The sequence below is a fragment of the Narcine bancroftii genome, chromosome 10 (genome assembly GCF_036971445.1).
Source record: "Narcine bancroftii isolate sNarBan1 chromosome 10, sNarBan1.hap1, whole genome shotgun sequence".
NCBI lineage: Eukaryota > Metazoa > Chordata > Chondrichthyes > Torpediniformes > Narcinidae > Narcine > Narcine bancroftii.
In genome coordinates, this window is record NC_091478.1 from 31,537,543 (window position 1) to 31,563,812 (window position 26,270).

The following is a 26,270-nucleotide window of genomic DNA, read 5'->3' on the forward strand; positions in this document are numbered from 1 at the left end:
ATGTCAAAATTACTTAATTGGATGGAATTCACAAAGAGAAGGCAATATTGGAACTGTCCATAACCAACAAGAAAGCTGTAAAAGCTTAAGAGAATTATCTACCATTTGGAGCGGCATGGTTAGCACAAGTCTATTACAATCCCAGTGACCCAGATTCGAATCTTCTGGTATCTGTAAGGAGTTTGTATGTTCTCCCCGTGTTTGTGTGGTTTTCCTCTGGGTGCTCCGGTCACCATCCACCCTCCAAAACCCTATGGGGATTGAAGGTTATTTGGTGTATATGGGGTGGGGGGCCACAAGCTTATGGGCCAGAAGGGTTGAATGTCTATCTTTAAAATTTAAAAATTTGGGGATTAATAATAGTAGCTGTTAGACTGAAGATTGAAGAAAAACAATGAAATGCAGTTTAGCAAGATAGATTTTGGGGGAATTGCATCATCTTTTCGCAACATTTAAGAGAAGGTTTGAGAAGGGGACAGAAAACTATTCATAGATCATTTATCCTGAGATAACGGAAGAATGAAAACTGGTTGTAATGATTAAAGCAGTAGTGGGGAGGGTGGAAGAACTGACAGACAAAAGCCCAAAATGCAGAAAAGAAAGGTGATAAAGACAACACTCAAGAAAAGTGCAAACAGCAGACAGAAAACTAAAAATTGAGAGTGTGTTCCTTCAGTACGGGGCAAGAACATAGATGAAATTTAGCTCTTCATGGGTGTGATGGGTGGAAGGGTTAATGCAGAAGACAGAGATGAAAGCCTAAATTAAATCGAGCAGTTCAAGGAAAGCCTTGGTATCACTTGCATATCGAAAAGATCAAGTTAATGGCAATCAGCATTCCACTCTGCAATGTCAATCAAAGTAAACTAGTCAAGTTGATTAAGAGGATTACTCATCATCTTGATACTTTACAATGCAAAATTCTGTGAGGGAAATGTCAGAAAAAAATGGAAAGCAAATGTCCTAAACTTAAAAACAAAGCAACAAGAGCTCTTGAATAACACATCTGTAAGTTTTACATAAATTAGGAGAACCTGGGAGAGGAAATATATGGAAAGGCACCAGCCAAATGAGGAGAGGTAATACAAGCTTAGACGGCAGACTGCAACTGATCAACAGAAACACAAAAGCTGCAGATGCTAGAATTTTTGGCAAAGAAAGAATTGCTGGAGGAACTCAGCAGGTTAGACAGCATCATGGGTAGAAATAGTCAGACAACATTTTGGGTTGAAACCCTTTATCTAGTTTTGATTTAGAAAAATAAAGTTCTGATCAATTAATTGATTTTTGGAAATTAGACAATAGATTAACATGAGCAAGTCATTGATTAGCTAACCATCAGGAATCTTAAAAGGCATTTAACTACAAGTGGAAATACACAAAATTTCACTCCATACAAGCAATCTACAAGATCTGAGATTCTGAAATGCACTACAAAAATGCAAACATTTTTACTTGTTCAGTAAAATTTATCCCTGTAATTCCAAGATTATAGAATGTTATGAGAGGCTTGTATAAATATACCTAAGTGTTCAATCACCTTCTCCAATCCAAAAACCTCATAGGGAAAAATTAGAACAAGGATGCATAAAATTGCAGCGAGATCAGTTAGACAAAAAATAAATCAAATCTCAAAGCTTCTCTCCTAATCCAGTATGCATGCAATCAAATGAAAATTTTGACTGGTATGTTTTGCATGGCAAGGATTTGGAGAATGAATGAGTTAGGTGAAGCTGAGGGTCAAATCAGTTGTAATTTAAAAGGATGGCAACACAGGCTTGAAGCTCCCAAATTATTAATCTTGTTTTATGGAGAAACATTATCCAAATTCCTTTGTAAAATATTCCGTTCTATTGATTTTCATGGCTTTTCCTACAGCTGTCAAAGTTCAACAACTCAGTTAGCTTTGTGGTGAAACATACCGGTAGTTATAAATGAATTTGTAATAAGAAAGGGAACATAAATAAACAGAACCCAATTTTGAAAAAATTAGAACTGGAATGTCAAAAATACTAAAGGAAATGCAATTGCTCTTATTCATTTCAAGTTGAGGAATCGAATCAGAGTCCTGTAGCACAGAAACAGATCATTCACCCCACTGTGTCCATGCCAAACCATCAAGTAACCATCTGCAGTAATCTCATTTATCACCACTTGACCCATAACTTTCAATACCTTGGGAATTTGTATTCTTCTAAAATAGTTCTTCAGTGTTCTGAGTACTTGCTTCCACCACAGAATCACTCTCCCCCAGATCCCCTTCAAATCTCTCGCCCCTTGTCAAAAATCAATGTCCTCTAGTTTTTGGCACCTCAGTCATGGGGCAAAATTACCCACCATCTGTGCACCCCTTCCCCATCCCACCCTCGCCCCCCACAAACAAATTTGCATACCCCTATCAGCCTCCCCAGTCTTTCCTTGTAACTAAAACACTCCTTGCCATGCAGCATACTATGAACCTCCTTTGGACTCTCCTTTCCTATTGTGTGATGACCAGAAATGCACACAGTACTCTAACTTAACCAGAATTTTATTGAGCTGTACCATAATTTCACAACTTCCCTGTTCTTATATCCAAATCCCCGACTTTTGAATAGCCTGTGCTATTCTTCTTCTCTACCTTAACTATGCTGCTCTTTCAAGGATACTTGGATGTGAGCTAAGGTTCCTTTATCCTCAGCACATATCACTCATTGTTCTTCACCCATCACTTTGCATTTATCAGGATTAAATTCCATCTACCATTCCTCTGACCATTTTATCAAATGGTCAACATCTTCCACAATCCAGGACTAATCTCTTCCTTATCATCACCACCAACTTTGATATCAAAGTTTACGCCAGTTGATTTCAAGATTATAGAATCTTATGAGAGGCTTAGGTGAATTATACACATTATCTCCAAATCAATATAACAAACAAGAAGGGTCACAGCACATTTCTCTGTGGTACACAGCTGGTCACAGGCTTCCAATCACGAAAAACCACAACCCTCAGCTATCACCTACTTCCAATTGCCATGCCAATTTTGGATCCAATTTCCTAACTTGCTTTGGATCCCATGGACTTCGGCCAGACTCTCAAGTGGGATCTTGTCAAAGTCTTTGCTGAAGCCCATGTAGACCACTGCAACTGCACTGCCCTATCAACATATTTTGTTATCTCTTCAAAATGTTCAATCAAATTATTCAGACAGCATCCGCCTCTAAAAAAAAGTCGTGCCATCTTTCTGTCCCTCGAGTTCCCCCACCCCCACCCCCAATAACTTTTCTACCTGTTAGACTCACAAGTCTATAGTTACCTTCAAGGTATTTTCAGTACCATGGTAGTACAGAAAAGGATAATCAGTAATCACTCACCTGGGGCAAAGGTGGTGCAGGAGTCAAGTTGATGTCATTTTGACATGGAGCATGTTCAATAACCGGACCTGGAATTACATTTACATGTAAATGACTAGTGCTGAGAAGAGGAAGATTTTTTTTTTAATTAAAGAATGAACATTGCTTTTTTAAGTTAGAAATTAATCAATGGCCTTCTCATAGAATGAACGAGTAGAGTACTGCTCCGCCCAAGATGACAAGAAGTTGGAGAGTTACAAATTTAATGTATACTTGTAATTCAGGCCATCACAGACACAGACCTCACTTCCATCGACTCCATCAATATCACTCACTGCCTTGGGAAAGTACCCAATATATTAAGGGACCTATTCTACCCTGGTCTCACTCTCTTCTCTCCCGTCTATTGGGCAGAAGATAAATGAGTTGAAAAAACAAACCTCCAGATTCAAAGACCATTCATTCTCTGCTGTTATGTTGATGCCTATATACTGTTTAACACACAAACTCAAAACGGTCAACCAGTTTACCTATCTCGGCTGCACCATTTCATCAGATGCAAGGATCGACAATGAGATAGACAACAGACTCGCCAAGGCAAATAGCGCCTTTGGAAGACTACACAAAAGAGTCTGGAAAAACAACCAACTGAAAAACCTCACAAAGATAAGCGTATACAGAGCCGTTGTCATACCCACACTCCTGTTCGGCTCCGAATCATGGGTCCTCTACCGGCACCACCTACGGCTCCTAGAACGCTTCCACCAGCGTTGTCTCCGCTCCATCCTCAACATCCATTGGAGCGCTCACACCCCTAACGTCGAGGTACTCGAGATGGCAGAGGTCGACAGCATCGAGTCCACGCTGCTGAAGATCCAGCTGCGCTGGATGGGTCACGTCTCCAGAATGGAGGACCATCGCCTTCCCAAGATCGTATTATATGGCGAGCTCTCCACTGGCCACCGTGACAGAGGTGCACCAAAGAAAAGGTACAAGGACTGCCTAAAGAAATCTCTTGGTGCCTGCCACATTGACCACCGCCAGTGGGCTGATAACGCCTCAAACCGTGCATCTTGGCGCCTCACAGTTTGGCGGGCAGCAGCCTCCTTTGAAGAAGACCGCAGAGCCCACCTCACTGACAAAAGGCAAAGGAGGAAAAACCCAACACCCAACCCCAACCAACCAATTTTCCCTTGCAACCGCTGCAATCGTGTCTGCCTGTCCCGCATCGGACTGGTCAGCCACAAACGAGCCTGCAGCTGACGTGGACTTTTTACCCCCTCCATAAATCTTCGTCCGCGAAGCCAAGCCAAAGAAGATATATTCTACATCCTGTCCTTGCAACACTATGCCCTGCACTTGTTATTATTGCGCTACCTACTGGACTTAACTATGGGGGTTACTTCCCTGGATATCATGCAAAACAAAGCTCCTTGATACATTAAAAATGCATTCAATAAATCAATAAGCATTTCAATAAAAATTACAACTTTAATCACTGTTCAGGGTCAAATACTGATTCTATGCATTACAGTTGTACTATAGTTTAATCAAAATTCTCTGCTTAAAAGCAATGCAAAAATTCTATGTATGTATAATTATAAAAATATAACTTCCATTCCCAAATGCTCAAATGTCTGACAAATTTTATTGTATTTCATTTGGTGGTTTCATTTTGGCATTTTGCTTTAAAATGAAATCTAGAAAATAATTTGAACTGATAGAACCATAGAACATTACAGCACAGAGATTAGGCCATTTGGCCTTTCCAGTCTGTGCTAAAACATCATTCCGCTAGTTCCACTGGCCTGCACCCATTCCACAACCCTCCAAACCTCTCTGATCCATGTATCTATCAAATTTATTCTTAAAACATAAGTGCCTGCATTTAAATTAGATGGCAGCTCGTTCCACACTCCCACCACTCTCTGAGTGAAGAATCTCCCCCTAATTTTCCCCCTAAATCTTTCCCCTTACACCCGAAAGCTATGTCTTCTCGTATTTATCTCACCTAATCTAAGTGGAAAAAGCCTTCTCACATTTACTCTGTCTATACCCCTCATAATTTTGTAAACCTCTAACAAATCTCCCCTCATTCTTCTATGCTCCAGGGAACAAAGTCATAACCTGTTTAATCTTTCCATGTACTCAACTCCTGAAGTCCCAGCAACATTCTAGTAAATCTTCTCTGCATGCTTTCAATCTAACTGATATCTTCCTACAATTTGACAACCAGAACTGCACACAATACTTCCAAATTTCAACCTCTTCATAACATTCCAACTCCTGTACTCAATACTTTGAATTATGAAGGCCAAGATGCCAAAGGTTTTCTTTACAACCCTGTCTACCTGTGACACCACTTTCAAGGAATTATGTATCTGTATTCCCAGATCCCTTTGTTCCTCCACACTTTTCAGTGCTCTACCATTTACTATGCATGTCCTTCCAAAATGCAACACCTCACACTTGTCTGCATTAAATTCCACCTGCCATTTTCTGTCCCATTTTTCTAGTTGGTCCAGATCCCTCAGCAAGCTTTGAAAGGTGTTCTTGCTGTCGACAACACCTCCAACCTTAGAGTCATCAGCAAATTTGCTGATCCAATTTCCCACATTATCATCCAGATCATTGATTTACACAACAAACAACAATGGTCCCAGCACCAATCCCTGAAGCACACCACTAATCACAGGCCTCCAGTCTGAAAAGCAATCATCTGTCTTCTCCCATTCAGCCAATTTCAAATCCAGTTTACAACCTCCACATGAATACCTAGCGTTTGAACGTTCTGAACTAACCTCCCATATGGGACCTTGTCAAAGGCCTTACTAAAATCCATGTAGACAACATTCACAGCCTTTCTTTCATCCACTTTCTTGGTAACCTCAAGAAAAACTCTACAAGATTTATTAAACATGACCTATCACGCACACAGCCATGCAGACCATCATTAATCAGCCCTTGGCTGTCCAAATACTTGTACATCCGATCTCTCAGAACACCCTCCAATAATTTACCTACTTCTGATGTCAGGCACACCCATTTGTAATTTCCTGGTTTACTTTTGGAGCCTTTTTAAAACAACAGAACAACATGGCTAATCCTCCATCACCACACCCATAGCTACACATTTTAAATATTTCTGCCAGGGTCCCTGCAATTTCTACTCTAATCTCCCTCAAGATCCGAGGGAATATCATGTCAGGTCCAGGGATTTATCTACCTTTATTTGCTGTATGGCAGCAAGTACCTCCTCCTCTTTAATTTCTACATGTTCCATCGCTGCTCGTTTCCCTTCCTTGTACACTATGCCAGTTTCCTGAGTAAATACTGATGCAAAAAAAATCTGTTTAAGATCGCCCCTATCTCACGAGGTTCCACACATAGACGACCACCCTGATCTTCTTGGGGACCAATTTTATCCCTATTTATCCTTTTACTCTTAGCATACTTGTAGAAACCCTTCAGGTTTTCCTTCACACTATCTGCCAAAGCAACCTCATGTTTTCTTTTTGCCTTCCTGATTTCTTTCTGACATTTTCTATACTCCACTAGTAGCTCATTTGCTCCTTGTTGCCTATACACCGCTCTCTTCCTCTTAACCAGATTGCTGATATCCCTTGAAAATCAAGGTTCCCCAAGCCTGTCAACTTTGCCTTTAAACCTCATTGAACCAAATTAAATGGAAGAGACTATTAAATTTACTGAAAAAAGAAAAAAATAGACATAGCATTTCTGCAGGAAACGCATCGAACTGAAGTGGAACATAATAAATTAAGGAGAGACTGGGTAGGGCACGTAATGACAGCATCATATAACTCAAAAGCCAGAGGTGTAGCTATATTAATCAACAAAAATGTACCAATCAAAATAGAGGAGGAAATAATAGATCCAGCAGGGAGATATGTAATAATAAAATGTCAAGATATATTCAGAGCTCTGGAATTTGGTCAATATATATGCACCAATGGAGAGGATCAAAAATTTATGGAAGATATTTTTTTGAAGATTGTAGATACGCAGGGGAATATATTGATAGGAGGGGACTTTAACCTTAATTTGGATTCAAAGATGGATATAACTGAACAAAAGACTAGCAGAAAGAACAAACTAGTAAAATTTATGGTTAAATCAATGCAGGAAATGCAACTTTTGGATATATGGAGGAGACAACACCCAAAGGAGAAGGAATACTCATATTTATTCGAGTCGACATAAAACATATTCAAGGATTGACCTGTTCCTGTTGTCAGCCCATATCCAATGGAGTCTTAGGAAAACGGAATATAAAGCTAGATTGTTATCAGATCACTCACCCCTGTTATTAGCAATAGAACTGGAGGACATCCCACCATGAACAAAAAGATGGAGTTTAAACTCCATGCTACTTAAAAGACAGGATTTTAGAGAATTTATTGAACACCAAATTAAAATGTACTTTGAAATAAATACAGAATCAGTGAAAGACAAATTTATATTATGGAATGCAATTAAACCCTTCATCAGAGGGCAGATAATAAGTTATGTAACTAAGATGAAAAAGGACTACAATCGGGAAATAGAACAGCTGGAAAGGGAAATAGCAAGTACAGAAGAAGAACTAGCAACAAGGGAAGATACAACAAAAAGAGAATTGGCGGACAAAAAATAAAGTACGAAACATTACAAACATATAAAGTGGAGAAGAACATAATGAAAATAAAGCATAAGTATTACGAGTTAGGAGAAAAAACACACAAAAATGTATTGGCATCAAGGAAAAAGGATAAACAAATTACATATAATCCAATGGAGATTAATGAGAACTTTAAGGAATTTTATGAACAATTATACCAAACTGAGAACAAGGGGAAAGATGATAAAATAGAAGAGTTTTTAGCTAAAATTGAACTGCCGAAATTGCAAGGAACAAAACAAACTGATAAAACCATTTGAAATAGAGGAAGTACAGGATATATTAAAAAAGCTACCAAACAATAAAACGCCTGGAGAGGATGGATTCCCAATAGAATTCTATAAAACATTTAAAGAGTTATTAATTCCTCCTCTCCTGGAAGTAATGAACCAGACAGAAGAAACACAAAATTTGCCAGATTCATGTAAGACAGCAATAATTACAGTAATACCAAAGACAAGGAAGGACCCCTAACACCAGCATCATATAGACCAATATCTCTACTTAATTTAGATTATAAGATAATAGCAAAATTATTAGCAAACAGATTGGCCAACTGTGTACCAAAAATCGTAAAACAAGATCAAACTTGTTTTTATTAAGAAAAGACCAACAGTAGATAATGTCTGTAAATGTATTAATCGAATTCATGCAATTGAAGGAAATAAGAAGCCAACAGTGGCTGTTGCTTTAGATGCAGAAAAAGCCTTTGACAGGGTAGAATGGAATTATTTATTCAAAGTATTACAGAGGTTCAATCTACCAGAAAAATATATTAATTGGATTAAAGCATTATATAATGGACTATTGGTGAAGGTAACAGTAAATGGATATGTATGGATTAAAGCATTATATAGTGGACTATTGGTGAAGGTAACAGTAACAGTAAATGGATATGTATCGAACCAATTTAAATTAAGTAGGTCAACTAGGCAGGGATGTCCATTATCTCCCTCAGTGTTCGCTTTAGCAATAGAACCATTGGCAGAACTGATAAGAACAGAAGATAAAATAAAAGGGATAAAAATAAAGGAGAAAGAGTATAAAATCAGTTTATTTGCAGATAACATCATAGTATACTTCTTCTTCTTTGGCTTGGCTTCGCGGACGAAGATTTATGGAGGGGGTAAAGGTCCACGTCAGCTGCAGGCTCGTTTGTAGCTGACAAGTCCGATGCGGGACAGGCAGACACGGTTGCAGCGGCTGCAGGGGAAAATTGGTTGGTTGGGGTTGGGTGTTGGGTTTTTCCTCCTTTGCCTTTTGTCAGTGAGGTGGGCTCTGCGGTCTTCTTCAAAGGAGGTTGCTGCCCGCCAAATTGTGAGGCGCCAAGATGCACGGTTTGAGGCGATATCAGCCCACTGGCGGTGGTCAATGTGGCAGGCACCAAGAGATTTCTTTAGGCAGTCCTTGTACCTTTTCTTTGGTGCACCTCTGTCATGGTGGCCAGTGGAGAGCTCACCATATAACACGATCTTGGGAAGGCGATGGTCCTCCATTCTGGAGATGTGACCCATCCAGCGCAGCTGGATCTTCAGCAGCGTGGACTCGATGCTGTCGACCTCTACCATCTCGAGTACTTCGACGTTAGGGATGAAAGCGCTCCAATGGATGTTGAGGATGGAGCGGAGACAACGCTGGTGGAAGCGTTCTAGGAGCTGTAGGTGATGCTGGTAGAGGACCCATGATTCGGAGCCGAACAGGAGTGTGGGTATGACAACGGCTCTGTATACGCTTATCTTTGTGAGGTTTTTCAGTTGGTTGTTTTTGCAGACTCTTTTGTGTAGTCTTCCAAAGGCACTATTTGCCTTGGCGAGTCTGTTGATAACATCATAGTATACTTAACAGAATGAGAAATATCAATAAAAGAACTACAAAAGAAATTGAAGGAGTATGGAGAAATATCGGGGTACAAGAACGCAAATAAAAGTGAAGTGATGCCAATGAGTAATGCGGATTATACAGAATTTAAAAAAGAATCACCATTTAAATGGCAGACACAAGCAATCCGATACCTAGGTGTTAGGTTTGATAATAATTTAAGCCACTTGTACAAATTAAATTATCAGCCACTAATAAAGAAATTGCAGGAAGACTTAGAACATTGGAAAGAATTACCGCTAATGTTGATAGGGAGGGTAAATTGCATTAAAATGAATGTCTTCCCAAGGATACAATACTTATTTCAGTCGTTACCAATTCCCTTAACAAAGAAATTCTTTAATGAACTAAAGAGAATAATAAGGACATTTTTAAGGAAAGGGGGGAAACTGAGGATAGCCTTAGATAAATTAACAGAGTGGTACAAACAAGGTGGTTTGCAGTTACCAAACTTTAAACATTATTATAGAGCAGCACAATTGAGGTATTTATCAGATTTTTATCAGACAAGGGAAAAACCAGATTGGACCAAGATAGAGCTAGATAAAATAGGGGAGATGGTACCGGAACATATACTTTATAAGTGGGATGAAAAGCTGATATGATATAAAAGCTCACCAGTATTGCATCATTTACTCAATATATGGAAGAAGATTCATTTAGAAAGGAAAAAAACAAATGACCGAATACCAAAATTATTATTGACGCCAAATCAGCGAATCCCTTTTACAATAGATAACCTTTCCTTTAGAGAAGGGAGAGAAGAGAAATTAAAAGAATAGAAAATTGTTTTTTTGGGAAACAATTTATTAACATTTGAACAAATTAAGTATAAATATGGAATAATTCATGGTACAATATTTGCATACCATCAACTGAAAGCCTACTTAAAGGATAAATTGGGAAACAGACTGAGATTACCAGAAGGAAGCAGCTTTGAATATGTGATTACAGACACAATGATAATTAAAAGATTTATAATGAACATGTACATCAAGCTGCAAGAGAAGGAAAATGATGAAATAAGCTATAAACCCAAGCAGAAGTGGGAAAAGGATTTAAACATAAAGATAAAAAATGAAACATGGGAAAAGTTATGCTCTGGAACTATGAAGAATATAATGAACACAAGGTTACGCATGACACAGTATAATTGGTTACACAGGTTATATATCACACCCCAAAAGTTAAAAAAAAAAATGGGATCCAACATTATCAGATTGATGTTTTCGCTGTAAAAAGAAAATGTGAACAACATTACATGCAATTTGGGCATGTGAGAAAGTGAAAAAGTTTTGGGAAGATCTAAATCAGGTATTAAATAAAATCACAAAAAGCAACATACCAAAAAATACAGAGATCTTTCTTCGAAGTAATATAAGTAGTAAGGAATTAGGCCTCAAACTGGATGAAGCACAAAAAAGATTGATTATGAGAGCCTTAGCAGTAGCAAAAAAAAATATAATGTCAACTTGGAAATCGGAAGAGAGCCTGAGAGTACAGCAATGTTACATGGAAATGAATAAATGTATTCTGTTGGGAAAAATAACATATAATTTTAAAAATAAAGTCACATTATTTGAACAAATTTGGCAACCGTACATGGCATATAACAGGCTTGCCTTGGACCTCCACCCCCCTAAAACGATCAGAAGACAAAATGACTTGAGCCAGTGTGTAAAAGTAGATGACACATTTTTCTTGTTGATTTTTCATTGTGTGATGACATTGTTTAATGGTTTTATTGTATTGTATATGTTGAATGTTTATTGGTTTTGGAGGGGGGTGAGAAGGGGGGAGGGAAGGTAGGGGGAAAAAAAGGGGAGAAAATGCCACTGTGTATATTTAAGAGGGAAATGTTTGTATGTATTTTGGTTGATATGGTTCACAGTGTTAAAAATAAAAAAAATATTTTAAAAAAACCTAATTGAAACATGCAAACTCTGCACTCTCAAAATTTCACCTTTGAAGACCTTCAACTTACCAAACATCCTTGCCAGAAAACAACTTATCCACTCTTCCAAGATCCTTTCTCATTTCCACAAAATTGGCCTTTCTCCAATTTAGAATCTCAACTTGACCAGACCTATCCTTATCCATAATTAGCTTGAAACTAATGACATTATGGTCATTGGACCCAAAATGTTCACTTACACATACTTCTGTCACCTGACTTGTCTGGTTCCCTAGTAGGAGATGATCAAGTATTGCATCCTCTCTTGTTGGTACCTCTATATATTGATTTAGAAAGCTTTCCTGAACACATTTGACAAACTCCAAGCCATCCAGTCCTTTTACAGTATGGGATTCCCAGTCAATGTGTGCAAAGTTAAAATCTCCTACTATCATAACTTTCTGTGTCCTACATCGGTCTGCTATCTCTCTACATATTTGCTCCTCCAATTTTCTCTAATTATTGGGGAGTCAAAAAAACAACCCTATCAGTGTGGTCACACCTTTCCCGTTCCTCATCTCCACCCATTCGGCCTCTGTTGACGAGCCCTCTGGGCTGTCCTGATTAAGCACAGCTGTGATATTTTTCCTGACTAGCAATGCCACTCCTCCCCCTCTATCACGTCTGAAACAACAGAACCCTGGAACATTGAGCTGCTGGTCCTGCCCCTCCTGCAACCAAGTCCCACTAATGTCATAATCCCACGTGCCAATCTGCACCCTAAGCTCGTCTTCCTTTCTGACAATACTCCTTGCATTTAAATAAATAGTTGAGAACATTTCCATCACGCACAAACCTTTCATTTCTGTCTCTACATGTGGCCCTTGCATGACCTTTATCCTCCTCCACTTCACTATCTAACACTCTGGTTCCCATCCCCCTGCCAATCTAGTTTAAACCCCCCCCCCCACCCCCGGAGCGACACTAACAAACCTACCTGCAAGGATATTAGTCCCCTTCCCGTTCAGGTGCAAACCGTCCCGTCAGAACAGGTCCCACCTTCCCTGGAACCTTACAGGTAAACTTTTGTTTCAGCATTTTCATATTTATCAATAATAATGGTGAAAAATACTTGGTTATTGTGATTTGCCAAAGCTCATGAATAATGAACTTGTGTAACTATCAGTAAATAAAACATAGCCATATGAACAATACATTCTGCATTCAGGATCAAGTAAGCAGGCTCAATTGAGTCATTTTTAGATTGAAATGGTGTATTTGTGGTTATTCCCGTCTGAATTGTTTAAGAATGGGCTTTATTTACCAAAGGAATATTTGGAAGCTTTGTAATATCTATTTAGAGGAAGAAAAGCGACTTCAGCAGGTTGGACAGGTTAGTGGATTAAAAAAATAGATGGCATATTCAATTACTGAAATGCCAACGATAACTTGCAAACAAAAAAAGTACACATTCATTGATAACATTTTTAAAAATACTACAGCAATAAAACAGATGTAGGTACGCAGATTGAAAATGCAAACATTTCGAGGATGTATTGTGTACATCATTTGTCTCAAGCCAATATGGCTCTTGAAAAAACATTTTTAGTATTCTGACAAATGATTCTATTCACACCCAGGCAGCTGGTGTGTCTTTCAGAATGAACTCTCTTGTGAATAGACATTTTTTTATTTGTATCATTATAATAGAAATTAAGAGAAAAATTATTTCCAGGCAAAAAGAACAATGCTGCAATCTAATCAAACTAAAAGTAAAATACGATGAGATACTGAATTAGACAATACATTTCTATCACCTACTGCACAGATTTCTTCACTAACAGGAATATGCTTGTAAGGATAGGGGAGTTACAAATTTAAAAAAATAGATTAAAAGACGCATCTTGTACAAAGTAGACTTGTACATGAACTAACTGCTTGTGATAACACTGGACAAACAAGAAATTAAACTAAATTCACATGTCATAGCCGTTTAGTTTTTTATATTTTCTTCTTCGAAATATGATCATTTTCTGAACTGTCTTTATCATTAAAAGGCCAGATAGAGGAGTTATAAAGTGGCATTGAATACATTATGCCAATGGAATTTTTTTTTCCCCAAATGACAGACATTTTTGTATTGCTTTCTTTGACCTGAAATGTTAACTCTCCAAGTGAGGTGATTTGCACCTGACCAGATGGGGACCAAATATCCTGGCAAGGAGATTTGTAAAATTCACCCAGGAGGTTGGAATCCAGGAAGTGAAAAGGTTAAGATGAAGGAAGTGTGTTGAGGTAGAACAAGATGGAGGAGAAGGTGTTGAGGTAAGACAGGTAAACTTTGTTGCGTTGATCTTAACGCAAGAAACCTGACAGGGAAAGTGGATGAGCTCAAGGCATAGGTAAAGAGCAATGGAATATTGCAATCATAGCAAAATATGTGGTTGAAGGAGGAGGACTGGCTCTAGGTTATGGTAGTTACAGGTGTGATAGGAACAATAGGAGGAGAGGTGGAAGTTGCAATATTAGTCAAAGAACAGTAATCTTTAGAGTGGCTTTCATCAACAACTATCGGGTGGAAAAAAGTGCATTCTTATAGGCTACTAAATACTGTAGTCACCATGAACTAGAGGATCAAACATGTAGAGAGATTGTTGATGTCTGTTTATATAAAAAAAAAGCAAAGCTGTTATCATAGGTGATTTTAACTTCCCCAACATCGACCGGAAAAGCCAAAGTATTAGGAGATTGGATGGGGTGAACTTTGTTACGTGTGTCCAGGCAACGACAGACCTACAACTCTGATAAAAAAAGGCAGCGCTGCCAGAGCTTCAGCGCTCCTCCATAGGGTTCTACTGCCAAGTCCAACGAGCGACGGCTCTGTACAGGCATTAAACTGCCTGTTAAAGGGCTCGACAGTGGTTTATTTTAAAATCCTGCGATGTTGGGATCTAGGTCCAAGATGGTGGCACCTGTGTTTGGCAGCAGCCTTGAGGGGCAGCAGACTCTGGGGAAGCAGGACTGGTGCAGAGCACCAGAAAATATGGAGCTGCAAGGAGATGATGCTACAGGACGGTAACCACGGCAGTGGACCAGGGACTCTGTGACTGAACAACACACAGGTGGCCGGCTGTTGGTGACTCAAGGCAAGGAACCCATGCAGGCTGCGGAATGCTGGAGACTGACTCGAGACTGGGTGAAGGGGTACCAAGTATTGGAACCAGAATGCAAGAGGGTGCCAAGAGTGCGGAAGGCTTTCTGATCACGTCGGACATTTGGAGCTGGAGCTCGGATTGCCAATGGTTTGGACTGGAAGGTTGTGTGGCTGCGGAGTCTGCGGAAGGTGAATCCATGGACACCCGGTGTCTCTGGGGATACTCTCTTGCTTCTCTTTCTCTGACAATTTCTGCCAATGGCGTATCTTTATCTGCCTTACAGTACATTAAAATCAATTTTGTGTAATATTAGACCTGCTTTATTGCATGATAAATAAAAGAATCTTGAATGGTGCTATCAGCAGTGGGGAAACTGCTGGAGAGGATTCTGAGAGATAAGATAGATCAACATTTGGATGGCCAGGGGAAAATTAACGAGAGCCAATATGGATTTGTTTGTGGGAAATAGTGTCTCACAAACTGGACTGAATTTTTTTTAAAAGAGGTGACAAAAAGGGTGATGAGATTGTGGTAATTGATGTTATTTATATGGACTTTACTAAAGCATTTGACATGGTCCAACATAGTACTTTGGTACAGAAGGTTAGGGCACACAGGATTGCAGGCCAGATAGCCAACTGGATAAAATATTGTCTTAGGTGACAGGTTGTCGACAGAGAGTGGTTGTAGAGGACAGTTTTCCCCAGAGTTGAGGACCATGACCAGTGGAGAGGCTCAGGGTTCAATTCTAGGAACCTAGCTTTTTGTATTAAGCATAAATGATTTAGACAAGGAAGTCTGTGGTAAGGTAAGTTTGCTGCAGCTGACAGAAAGTTACCCAGGTTTGAAATGGGATCCAGAACAGATAGAGAATTGGGCTAGGGAATGCCAGAAGCAGTTCAACTTGAAGTACAACATGCTACATTTGAGCAAATCATATCAGGGTAGGACTTATTCTATTAATAAGTATCATAAAGTGTGTTGCAAAGCAGAGGGACCGAGGGGTGCAGGTACTGTACATGGCTCTTTTGAGATGGCAGCACAGATTGACAGGGCAGTGAAGAAAATATTTGGGACCTTCAATTCAAGTGTTGGGATGTCGTGTTGAAGTTATTCAAGACATAGGTGAAGACAGGCAGAGTATGGCGTGAGTTTTGGTCCCCAAGATACAGAATGATTATAAAGTTGGAAAGGATACAGAAGAGGTTTCTAAAGTTGGTGCCAGGATTAGGAATGTTGAGTTATCATGAGAGACTGGAAAATCTACACCTGCTTTCCTTAGCATATAGGAGGTTGAGAGATCTTACTGGGATCTCCAAAATTATGGGAGCCATGGATATAATGATTGGTAACAATCTATTTCCCAGTGTAGGAGAATCCAAGACAAGTTCTTGTCTCCAAGTGTGGTGGACAAATGGAATAATCTGCCAGACATAGTGGCAGAGGCAGACACATTAACTTTATTTAAGAAAGACTTGACAGATGGGAGGGTATTGAAGGGGTATGAGCCTATTGCGGGGATTGAAGGGGGTAATCGGCCTATTGCAGGCAAATGGGAACAAAGCAGGATGTTTGGCATGAATAAGCTGGGCCAGTGGGCCTGTAATACTAGGATCAGTTCTTTCCAAAGTTGCTGTCAGATCTCCTAAACCTTATTGGGATATTTTCTTTCTTTAAATTCTTTCTTCAACATGGTAAAATAAGCAACAGCAGGATATCACAGGGAAGGATTTGATTACTGGATGGTACTTCTACACATAATGATAAATTCTGAAGGATGTAGATGATTATGTCAAAAACTCTTCCATTCATGATGTTTTTATAGAATCCAATTTCTATAAATCTTACAATGAAAGAGTTGCAGTTACTCACAAGAATCCATGTCACGGGACAGAACATGCACGGAGATCTTGCGCCTTCGAAAACCATCGACCGCCAGGAGCTCCTGAAAATGAAGAATAATTAGCTAATTACACTGAAATATATTTAATTTCATCAAATTATTTTTTAATGAATGGGAACAATGCAAACGAAGGTAAATCTTGAGATTAATCTTCGATTTTGTGCTTTGAACTGTTTTCATATTTATTTGTCTTAATTTACATGCACTTTTCTAATAAGATTTCTGCCAAATGTTTGTTTCCTGGATTCTTGCAAGCAAACATCTCTTGTTCTTTAAAAACTTTCCCCTCCCCCACCACTTCAGTAGGCACACTATTAGAGATCAATACTACAGCTCATTACAATTAGCATCATTTTTAAAATAATGTATAAATAATAATAAATCACAATCCAACCCAGTTTAGCAGCATTAGCACACATTGATCTCTCATCTACATAATTACTCAATATCTGAGGATCAAGTATGGTTTTCTGTACTAATCTGTCAGTTCCTACCTGCCATCCTGGGGGAAAAAAAAAACACATTATTCCTATTTTGTTTCTTGCCTGTTAACCCATTTTTCAAACCTCACACATTTTGGTTTATACATCAACATTTATGTGGGACTTCAAAGGCATCCTCAAAATCTAGGGCATAATTTCCCCCAATCTTCTCTCATCTATTCTTCCAATTATTACCTTCCATAAAACACAAATTGACTCCACGTTAACTTCATCTAATCTCTGTAATATATTGACTAGTCTTCAATCTGCAGGAATACTGGATAGAATAACAGCCTTTAGTAATCTGCAATGCAAATTATCACCCTTCAGGATTTTTTGGTTTTCAGTGCCATTAATTTCCTTTAATTCATAAGATTCCTGGTTCCCTAATATTTCTGGAAAGTTTCTTGCATTTTTCAGCAAAGATACAACCAATGTATAGCTCTCCCACTTTCCTTTTTTTTTGTACAAATTTCCCTGTTTCTGTCTGCAGGGGACCTAGATTTGACTTGACTAATTTTTCTTTATCTTGGGAGAAAGTATTTATAGTCCACTTTTATGTTTAGTCTCATACTCTCCTTATCAATTTCTTTGTCCTTTGCAGAAATTACAGTGTCTAATCTGCAAACCTGATATTTTAACAATTCTTTTTGATCTAATTATATCCTTAACTTCTTTCGTTTGCCATAAATGGGTAATATTTCCCTGTATTTTTATGCCAGGCAGGAAATGACAACTGCTGTGGTTCGTGCATCACAGATATTCCCTATACTCCCTCTTCTGCACTTGTTCTCACAAAAATTGCTCGATTTCTCATTTACCCTGCTTCTAAATGATCATTCTGAAAAAATCAGTTTCTTTTTCAATGGATGCTGACTGACCCACTGGGTATTTCCAGAATTTGTTTTTTAATTTCACATTACCAGCAGCATTTTGTTTAGTGTTGTGTTTTATTTTGTGAAACTTTCCTGAAGAATTTACTTCTTGCAAACCACCTTCATGTGCCATTTCTATGCTTTTTGGCTTTGCTCCATTGCAATTTTCCAAAATCATAATTAATAGGATTTCAATTGCCTTTTAAAAAAAAATCAATGGTCTAACTTAGGTATCCAATCTTTCTTGAACCTTTTTAAATCGACCACACTCTTGCCTCTTTCGAACAACTATCTGCTAAATTTAACATACCCAGACATCATTTTTTTTTCGTTATTTACAGGTTAGGAATTTTTTGAACTCTATCTTTAAAATCCAAATCCTGAGGAAGTCTCAATTTTATAGGGAAGAAATATAGATTTCAACAAACTGCTGTTGTCTGTCCGTATTAACTATTTTTGCTATCTAAGGATAATTCCCTAGATGGAATGTAAAAACTATGGGAACAAGATTTCCAACAAATATTTTACGAGTCTACATGATATTCTACTCAGCAATGTATTCATTCATGTTCTCTGCTAGACATTCCTTATTTCTATTTAAAGTAGTACATCGTGCCCACTATTCCAAACCCTGATTGGGTAAATTTTATCCTAACTTATCTTCTAAATGGTTTAGGTTATGTCCTTTTCTTCTCAATTATTGAGAAAGCAGATTTCGTACACGATCTTTACTTCTTACTATTAATTTGGCCCTAACTCTCTTTTTATTGTCTGTTCGCAATATGTAGGCAAAGATTTGATATTGAATTCTTCACAATCCCATGTAGTAGCTTTTGTTTCCCCGATTACCAGAAGGGCCATACTGATGAAATGCAATGATGCTGTCCCTCCCACTCACACTAAATAGCTGTCCAATACAATGGCTTGTTTGTCTTTAGAAAAAAAACTTTAGATGCTCTGTTACTGTAAAGAAAGTAAATTTTATTTCTTTCTGGGGTTCTTTTCTTAATTATTTCCCAAATTTGTAAGATTAACTAATTTTTGATTTTTTTTTACCCCGTTTATTTTTTTTTCATTATCAGATAGTGGTCTATGTATTTGCCAACATCCTCTGTAGGTAAGGGGTTGAATTTTTAGAATTACAAGTTTCTTTTATTTTTATTTTTGCATGTATTTATAATGTAACCTAAGTTTTGTCATTTGGCCCTAACTCTCTTTTTATTGACTGTTCGCAATATGTAGGCAAAGATTTGATATTGAATTCTTCACAATCCCATGTAGTAGCTTTTGTTTCCCCGATTACCAGAAGGGCCATACTGATGAAATGGAATGATGCTGTCCCTCCCACTCACACTAAATAGCTGTCCAATACAATGGCTTGTTTGTCTTTATACAAGTTATTATACAAGTTTGATTATTGTTCTATTCATGTTTTTTTTAAAACCTATGTAACATTTGCAAATGAAATTAATAAAAATATTGCAAAAGGATTTCATTTGCCTCAAAAACACATTTCTATTATTGTGCCCTATGGATTATTTTGGAAATACATTCGCTTTTCAATCAGGTTGGCAATGATTACTAACCGCAGGGATTCTACGAAAGCCAAGATTCAAAATGCAAACTACTGTGGAAGTGGCAAACAGCAAATTCTGAAATGATGCTGTGGCAGCTGCTCTACTGCAGTGATGAGATCTGGCAAAGATCATTAAGAGTGCATGTGAACTGTGACAGTGTTAAGCTGCAAATTTCTAAACGGGAAATCCAACATTTGGATTTCTTCTACAATCCCGCTCAATGCCCAAAGGAGAGCATTGTGCAGATAGGTTTCTGCAGTGCTCTCTAAACAGCTGTGCTATCTTGAGGTTGGAGATGAATGGGAAAATTCAGGAGGAAAAATGCTTTATTTGGAATGAAAATATGGTACATGAAGTAAAAGAACAAAGAATATGTTCCTAGATTCACAGTTACAATTACTCAATCTGTATGTAATTTCTCCTAGATACCTTGGAATTTAATGCTTTCAAAAGAAAATTGACCTAAACAATTTGATACTATTCACTGATGACACAAGGCAAACAATTGTATTCAAGGACAATCATCCTACTGGAGATAATGAGCTCCATGTTGTGAACATGTACACGAGGACCGAATTTGTGCCAAGGATCCTGCTGTTGCTAGGTAACAGCTTTAGTCTCATTTATATTTTCATCTTTCTTTAATGTGCAATCTGTTACATTTGCATATGAATACTGCATACATATTAAACTATTTCCTGCAAAGAATAAATTGGAAACCATTATAACATTTTTGCAAAATATTGCTATCTGGCACTATGTACAAAAAATAACCTCTCATGACAACTATGTCTAATTTTGGTATCAAATGTGCTGTAAAGGTTATTTCCCAAATTAATAATTACTGGGGGGGGGGGGGGTAGGGGGGTGTTTGGAGGTAGAAATCACTAAATATTAGTTGTTGTGGCTAATATAGTGATGAATTAAAATGGCAAATCTCATTCAGCATTTGAAGCATTACATATAGTTCACCTATTGTACTATGAAGGTCTTTGAATCAAACCAAGCAAAATTAGGAAATTAAGACTGAGTTTATTTCAGAAAACACCAATATGGTACACACTGTGGCTTAATAGGAAAGTGTGAAGTTTTTAAATATAACATGTTCCCACAGTTGACTTCACAAAGATATAAAATAATCACCATATCATTGATTTGTACAATTCAACACATCTATTAAGCATTTTATTACAAACTGTTAGTGCTACAAAGCTGGAAATATTTTCAGGTTTGAATATTTTTGTGGACGTTGAAGGTCAACATTACAATCAATGCTATCTTCAGCTTGTACATCAATTTTATCTTCAGCCTATACTTTCATATCATTTTGGCCACTCAAAAACGATTTCAAGCAGCAAATTGATGGGAGAATAAAAGGAACAAGAACAAGTGGGGTTTGGAGGAGGAGAGCTGGAAGTGGAATGGAATGATAGAACAATTTTGAAAGAGGACTTGAAAAGTATGGCTGTAGCACAGGTGTCAGGTGGAGGGGATGAAGTAGGACCTTAGATGTCTGACAGATGGGAAATTCACAGAAAGAAGAATCAGAAATTTAATGACATTGATGCCTTTAGAGTTTTTCAGTGAATTATTGTATTCTGGAAACACTGGGGGACTGCTTTGAGTAAGTTTGAAAATTTTAAAAAATTAAGACCAGCTTTTATGCAGTGTCTTTACCACTGGAAAAATCTCCCTAAGTATTGTTACATGCAAGAATTGATATTGGTTCTCGTTGAGAGATATTGCTCGAGGATGGTTTTCAATAAAAACCTGCTTAAATGCAATGAAAATCTGAAATGCATTTACTTTTCATAAATAATCAGCTGGAAGAAATTGTAACAAATTCAGGCCTTTACACCTCAGGATATCAAAATGTCATGAACAAATCATGTCATTCCGTGTCTTGTGGCGCCATCATAGTGCAAACTCTTAAAACATTACTATATAAAAAAAATAGTGCACAAAAAGTGGAATCGGAGGGCAGCGGGGAAGAAGCTGTCCTTGTGCCGTTGAGCGCTTTTCTTTAGGCTCCTGTACTTTTTTCCCCTGATGGTAGCAGAGTGAAGAAGGCGTGGCCTGGGTGGTGGGGGTCTTTGAGAATAGAGGCTGCTTTTTTTAACACCTCGCTTATGCAGATGTCCTCAATGGAGTGGCCTGTGATGACGCAGATCAAGTTAACGACCCTCTGGAGTTTATTCTTATCCTGAGAATTGGAGTCTCCATACCAGGTAGTGATGCAACCAGCCAGAATGCTCTTCACAGCATACCTGTAGAGGTTTACGGTGACATACAGAATCTCCTCAAACACCTCACAGAGTACAGCTGCTAGCAATCCTTCTTTGTGATTGCATCAATGTGGAGGATCTTGGACAGATCCTCAGAGATGTTGACACCCAGGCATTTGACTACTGATCGCTCGTTGAGGACCTACAATGTGAAAATTCTTGACCCTCTCTACTATGGATCCCTTGATGAGGAGTGATCGCACTATATAACCTATAGTGTGAAAATATTGCTAGGAAGCTCTGACTCTCTTTTAAAGTTGACGTGCCAATGTGAGCAATTTGCATTGAAATGCCATCAACAAACAGCTCTATCATAAATATCCTCTTTGTTCTCTCCATATGTACCCCTCAATCTGTAACAACTTCTATTAATTTTCCTGGTTCGAACAAAGGGCCATCCAAATAAAACATTCATTCTTTTTCCACAGATGCTGGGTCTGACCTGCCAAGTATTTCCAGCTCCTTCTGCTGTTATTTCAAATTTCCAGCATTTTCACTAATTTGCTTTTAGCTTAATAAGCCACAAACATTTCTACAAGACTTATTTATCCTATTTATGAAGGTGAATCATAAAATACAAAAGCAAGCTTTTTGGCTCACCTGGTCCACTTCGATCAATTAAAAAAAATTAATTGAATACATCAATCTCAACTTTTAATTTTCCCACATTCTCATCACTCACCTAAACACTATGAGAAATTTACAGTGCCAAAAATTAACCAGCATATCTTTGGGATGCAGGAAGAACCCAGAGCACCTGAAAGACCCTCACATTGAGAAGGTGCAAACTTTGCCGAGTCAGGACTGAACCAGGTCTGTGGGGTTGCGAGGCTAGGAATCTACAATTCACACTGTTATGTCTGATGAAACTTTTGCCCATCTACATTTGCCAAGATTAGGGCCAAATACAAACTATATATCTAACATATTATAAAATATTTTCAAACGTTCATATTGAAAGAAAAAGCAAGAAGAGGAGAAAGAAAATTAGTATCTAAAACCAGGTTTACTAGAGGTGAGATTATTTTTTGGAAAAGATAATGCTATCCAACTGTTATCCAGGCATAATTAAGGATTTTTATAGAAGATGTAGAAGGCCAATACCATCTACAAAAATATGATGATAGATTTCTAACTTGATCCAAAAATTTAGAAGATAATCATTTCATTTAACATGATAAAAATAACAATTTATGATTCTTAACAACATTTTTTTTCTAATATGGCGACATCTTACCTTGCAGAAATGTATTATGTCCTCTTGAGTCAGCATCTTCAGGTGCGCTACTTCAATATTATCTGGAATCATAATGCAAATATCCATTCTTCATATAATTTAATAGCAAATGGCTTTCCTGGTAACAGAAAACATTCTCATTCCAATCCAAGTTAGGTTAATTATATGTTGTCCAAGTGGAGTTATATAAATGAATCAAATATCAATTAGATATGCATAGTGCATCTTAACTCTATACAGTAAAGAAAAATTCATGCACCATGTAAAGGAGAGAAAAAAAATATGAACTTTCAAGTCCAGGTGTTCTATGTTTGGAGCAGGATGATGCGATAATGTAGAAATCAATGATTTGAAAATCAGCGAAAATTGCATTGTGAATATTTAACATTTAACTGACACATCTTGAAGTCTGGGTGCCTGTAAATTGTAGCATAAATCAGCTCGAGACATGAATATAGCCAGAGACCCAAGAAAAAGAACCTCAAAACGCTGCAGTGAGTGTGTTCATTTCCATGCAGTCCAACATTGAAAAGACCGCTGAAGGAATCATGGCTCAAGCTTGAAAAGATTTAGCTTGTGGAAAGGCAACAACTATATTTTGAAAGTACTGATTATTACAATTTGCACCAAGTGTCGCAACAAGGCTACAATTCTCTGCATCACCCAATATTGATACTTCCTCTCTTCCCCACAGAGATCATCGTAATCCCCAAATCAGAGTAAACCTGTAGTGCTGCCAATTCCGCATTCGTATTTACTCTCGGCCAGCTAGAAAGTACAAGCAGAGGCTCAAGGTGAAAGGATATCTTCCTTCTGTTGTCCATAGGGAAGGGACAGGAAATATATATTGCAACCCAATTCCAATTGTTGACCATTTTAAACAAAGACTACAGTTTCTATTTGTGCAAATCACAATCTTGTATTCTATTATGCTCTGAGTTCGATAAGCGATGCTTGATTTGAAATCTGGTAATGTTGTAAGCAACATTTGTTTTATAATACCTCGGTCAAAGTTGTATTGTTGAGAAATGATTTCACTCCAGTGTTTAGCGCATTCAGCCGAGAGTTTCTTTGGTTTGTCAAGTCGCCTTATTGCCAGAGCTTGGACATGCTTCTGAAAGGCTTCTTCTGTCATCTCTTCGATATGCTTTTCCATAGTTTTTAGAAAAGCCTCAACCCTACTTTCCAGATAGTTTGGAGGTCTTTCTGATTGAATAATAAAACGCAGTCCCTGAACACCATTTGCTCGTCGTGGACCACTGAATACAATGTAACCTGCCACAAAAGAAAGACTAATTCCAGTCAACATAATTTTTAAAAATAATTCAGTTTGATCTAATGGCAATCAGTTACTGTTTACATCATTTCCAAGCTTGCACATATGAACATTTCAGGTTGCACAACTGCAAATTATTTAGCACATTCAATAGAAATAACAATATATTTCACACTGGAACTATCCCATGCAGATACATTTAGAAATTGAAATAAGTGTTATAGAGGGAATACGCTAGATCAGATTGCAAAGGACAATGAGATCTGAAATACAATGTAACAAAAGTTGGCCATTCCACCCCTCAAAAGTGGCTGATCTATATCTGTTCTCAGTTATTCTCTTTGATCTATATCCTTAAATGAGTTTATACAATTCATTTATCTGACAGATGCACTTCAATCTCTGTCATGACAATTTCAATAGCTCTTGTATACACAGCCTTTTAGCAGTGTTCCAGATGATTGCTACTCACTGCAGTGAAAAGAAATCTGCTGCTACTTCCAAATTGTCCACAGCAGATAGTTTCACTACCCCATCAAAACCCCATTAACACTTTGATAGATATAAAACCACTCCTCAGTTTTCTAAACTCAAATTAATGCAAATTAGGTTTACGCCACTTATATTCAGAATGCAATGCTTTTACCCTAGCAACATTCTAACAAATTTGTATTGCAGTTTCTCTAGATTAATATTTCCTTTTTTATGTTATCTTAATGCTATAACAGCACCAGCTACCCGGGATCAAATCCTGGGCTGTAAGGAGTTTGTTCGTTCTTCCTGTGACCTATATGGGTTTTCCCCTGGGTGTTCTGGTTTCCTCCCACCCTCCAAAATGTATGGGGTTGGTAGGTTAATTGGATGGCATAGGCTTCAATGGCCAGAATTGGCTTCTATTGTGTTGTAAATCAATATAAAATTTATTCAAAATGGGTTCAAAAGATCTGAATAGAAGAACCAAACTAATAATTTAAATGCTCTACTGTATACAATCTAAACCTTTTGTATGGTTGAGGTAGTTTTTTTGTGATTTCTCTTCCAGGATAACAATTTTTCTCCTGATCTTGTGACATTAAGAAAATACTCCAATCTCTGGATTTCTCGGATCAAAAGTGGATGGTATCTCTTTCCCACACTGGACTTCATTTTCCAGTTTTGACCATTTATGCAATCTAACAAAGTATTTCCCATTTCTCCTTATCAAAATTGCTTCCTGGTTTCTCTTTCTCTATTTCTGAATTTCCTACTTTTATTTGTATTGCTTTTTATCATCCAAAAATTTCACACACTGATAAAAACTCTTTTTCTTCATCCGCATCATGGATGTATTGTGAAACGCCAAATGGCAGTTCAGATTTCAGAAAAGAATCATTTGCCATGTTTAGAGTGTTTTCAATTGATGTCAAGAACATACTTTTTACTGTACTCTCTGCACCTTCTTTTACTTGCTCCTATCAGGTTGTCACCAATCTGTGAACTTTTATTTTTGCAGCCTGGAAGAAGGGACGTCCTTACCTATTTTGACCTTGCGCAATTTCAGACCACAGAGAGGTGGATGTCTTTCGCTTGCTTTTGGTAATGTCAAGTCAATCAGTGGTGTCAAATTGCTACTAAAATCAATGACCCAGATCACATTGACATGTAAAGACTTGCTAGTTAAAAACAACGCACAGTTCAGTGGGTTCCTGATTT

At 37.9% G+C, this 26,270-nt stretch overlaps 1 protein-coding gene and 1 long non-coding RNA gene across 8 annotated transcripts in view; one reads left to right on the forward strand and one right to left on the reverse strand.

Annotated features, from left to right (window-relative positions):
• Nucleotides 1-26,154, forward strand: LOC138744405 (uncharacterized). The gene is made up of 4 exons (XR_011345513.1): nucleotides 1-173; nucleotides 20,206-20,384; nucleotides 23,997-24,096; nucleotides 26,071-26,154. It is a non-coding gene; the product is annotated as an uncharacterized lncRNA (long non-coding RNA).
• ide (insulin-degrading enzyme) overlaps nucleotides 1-26,270 on the reverse strand; it is a 110,656-nt gene that overhangs the window by 4,030 nt on the left and 80,356 nt on the right. For all 7 annotated transcript variants that reach the window (XM_069900529.1, XM_069900528.1, XM_069900526.1 and 4 more), the window contains 4 exons: nucleotides 24,305-24,577; nucleotides 23,303-23,364; nucleotides 16,816-16,888; nucleotides 3,360-3,427 (listed from right to left, as the gene is read on the reverse strand). In XM_069900529.1, coding sequence (XP_069756630.1) covers nucleotides 3,360-3,427; nucleotides 16,816-16,888; nucleotides 23,303-23,364; nucleotides 24,305-24,577 — 476 coding nt within the window. The remainder of the gene's footprint in view (nucleotides 1-3,359; nucleotides 3,428-16,815; nucleotides 16,889-23,302; nucleotides 23,365-24,304; nucleotides 24,578-26,270) is intronic.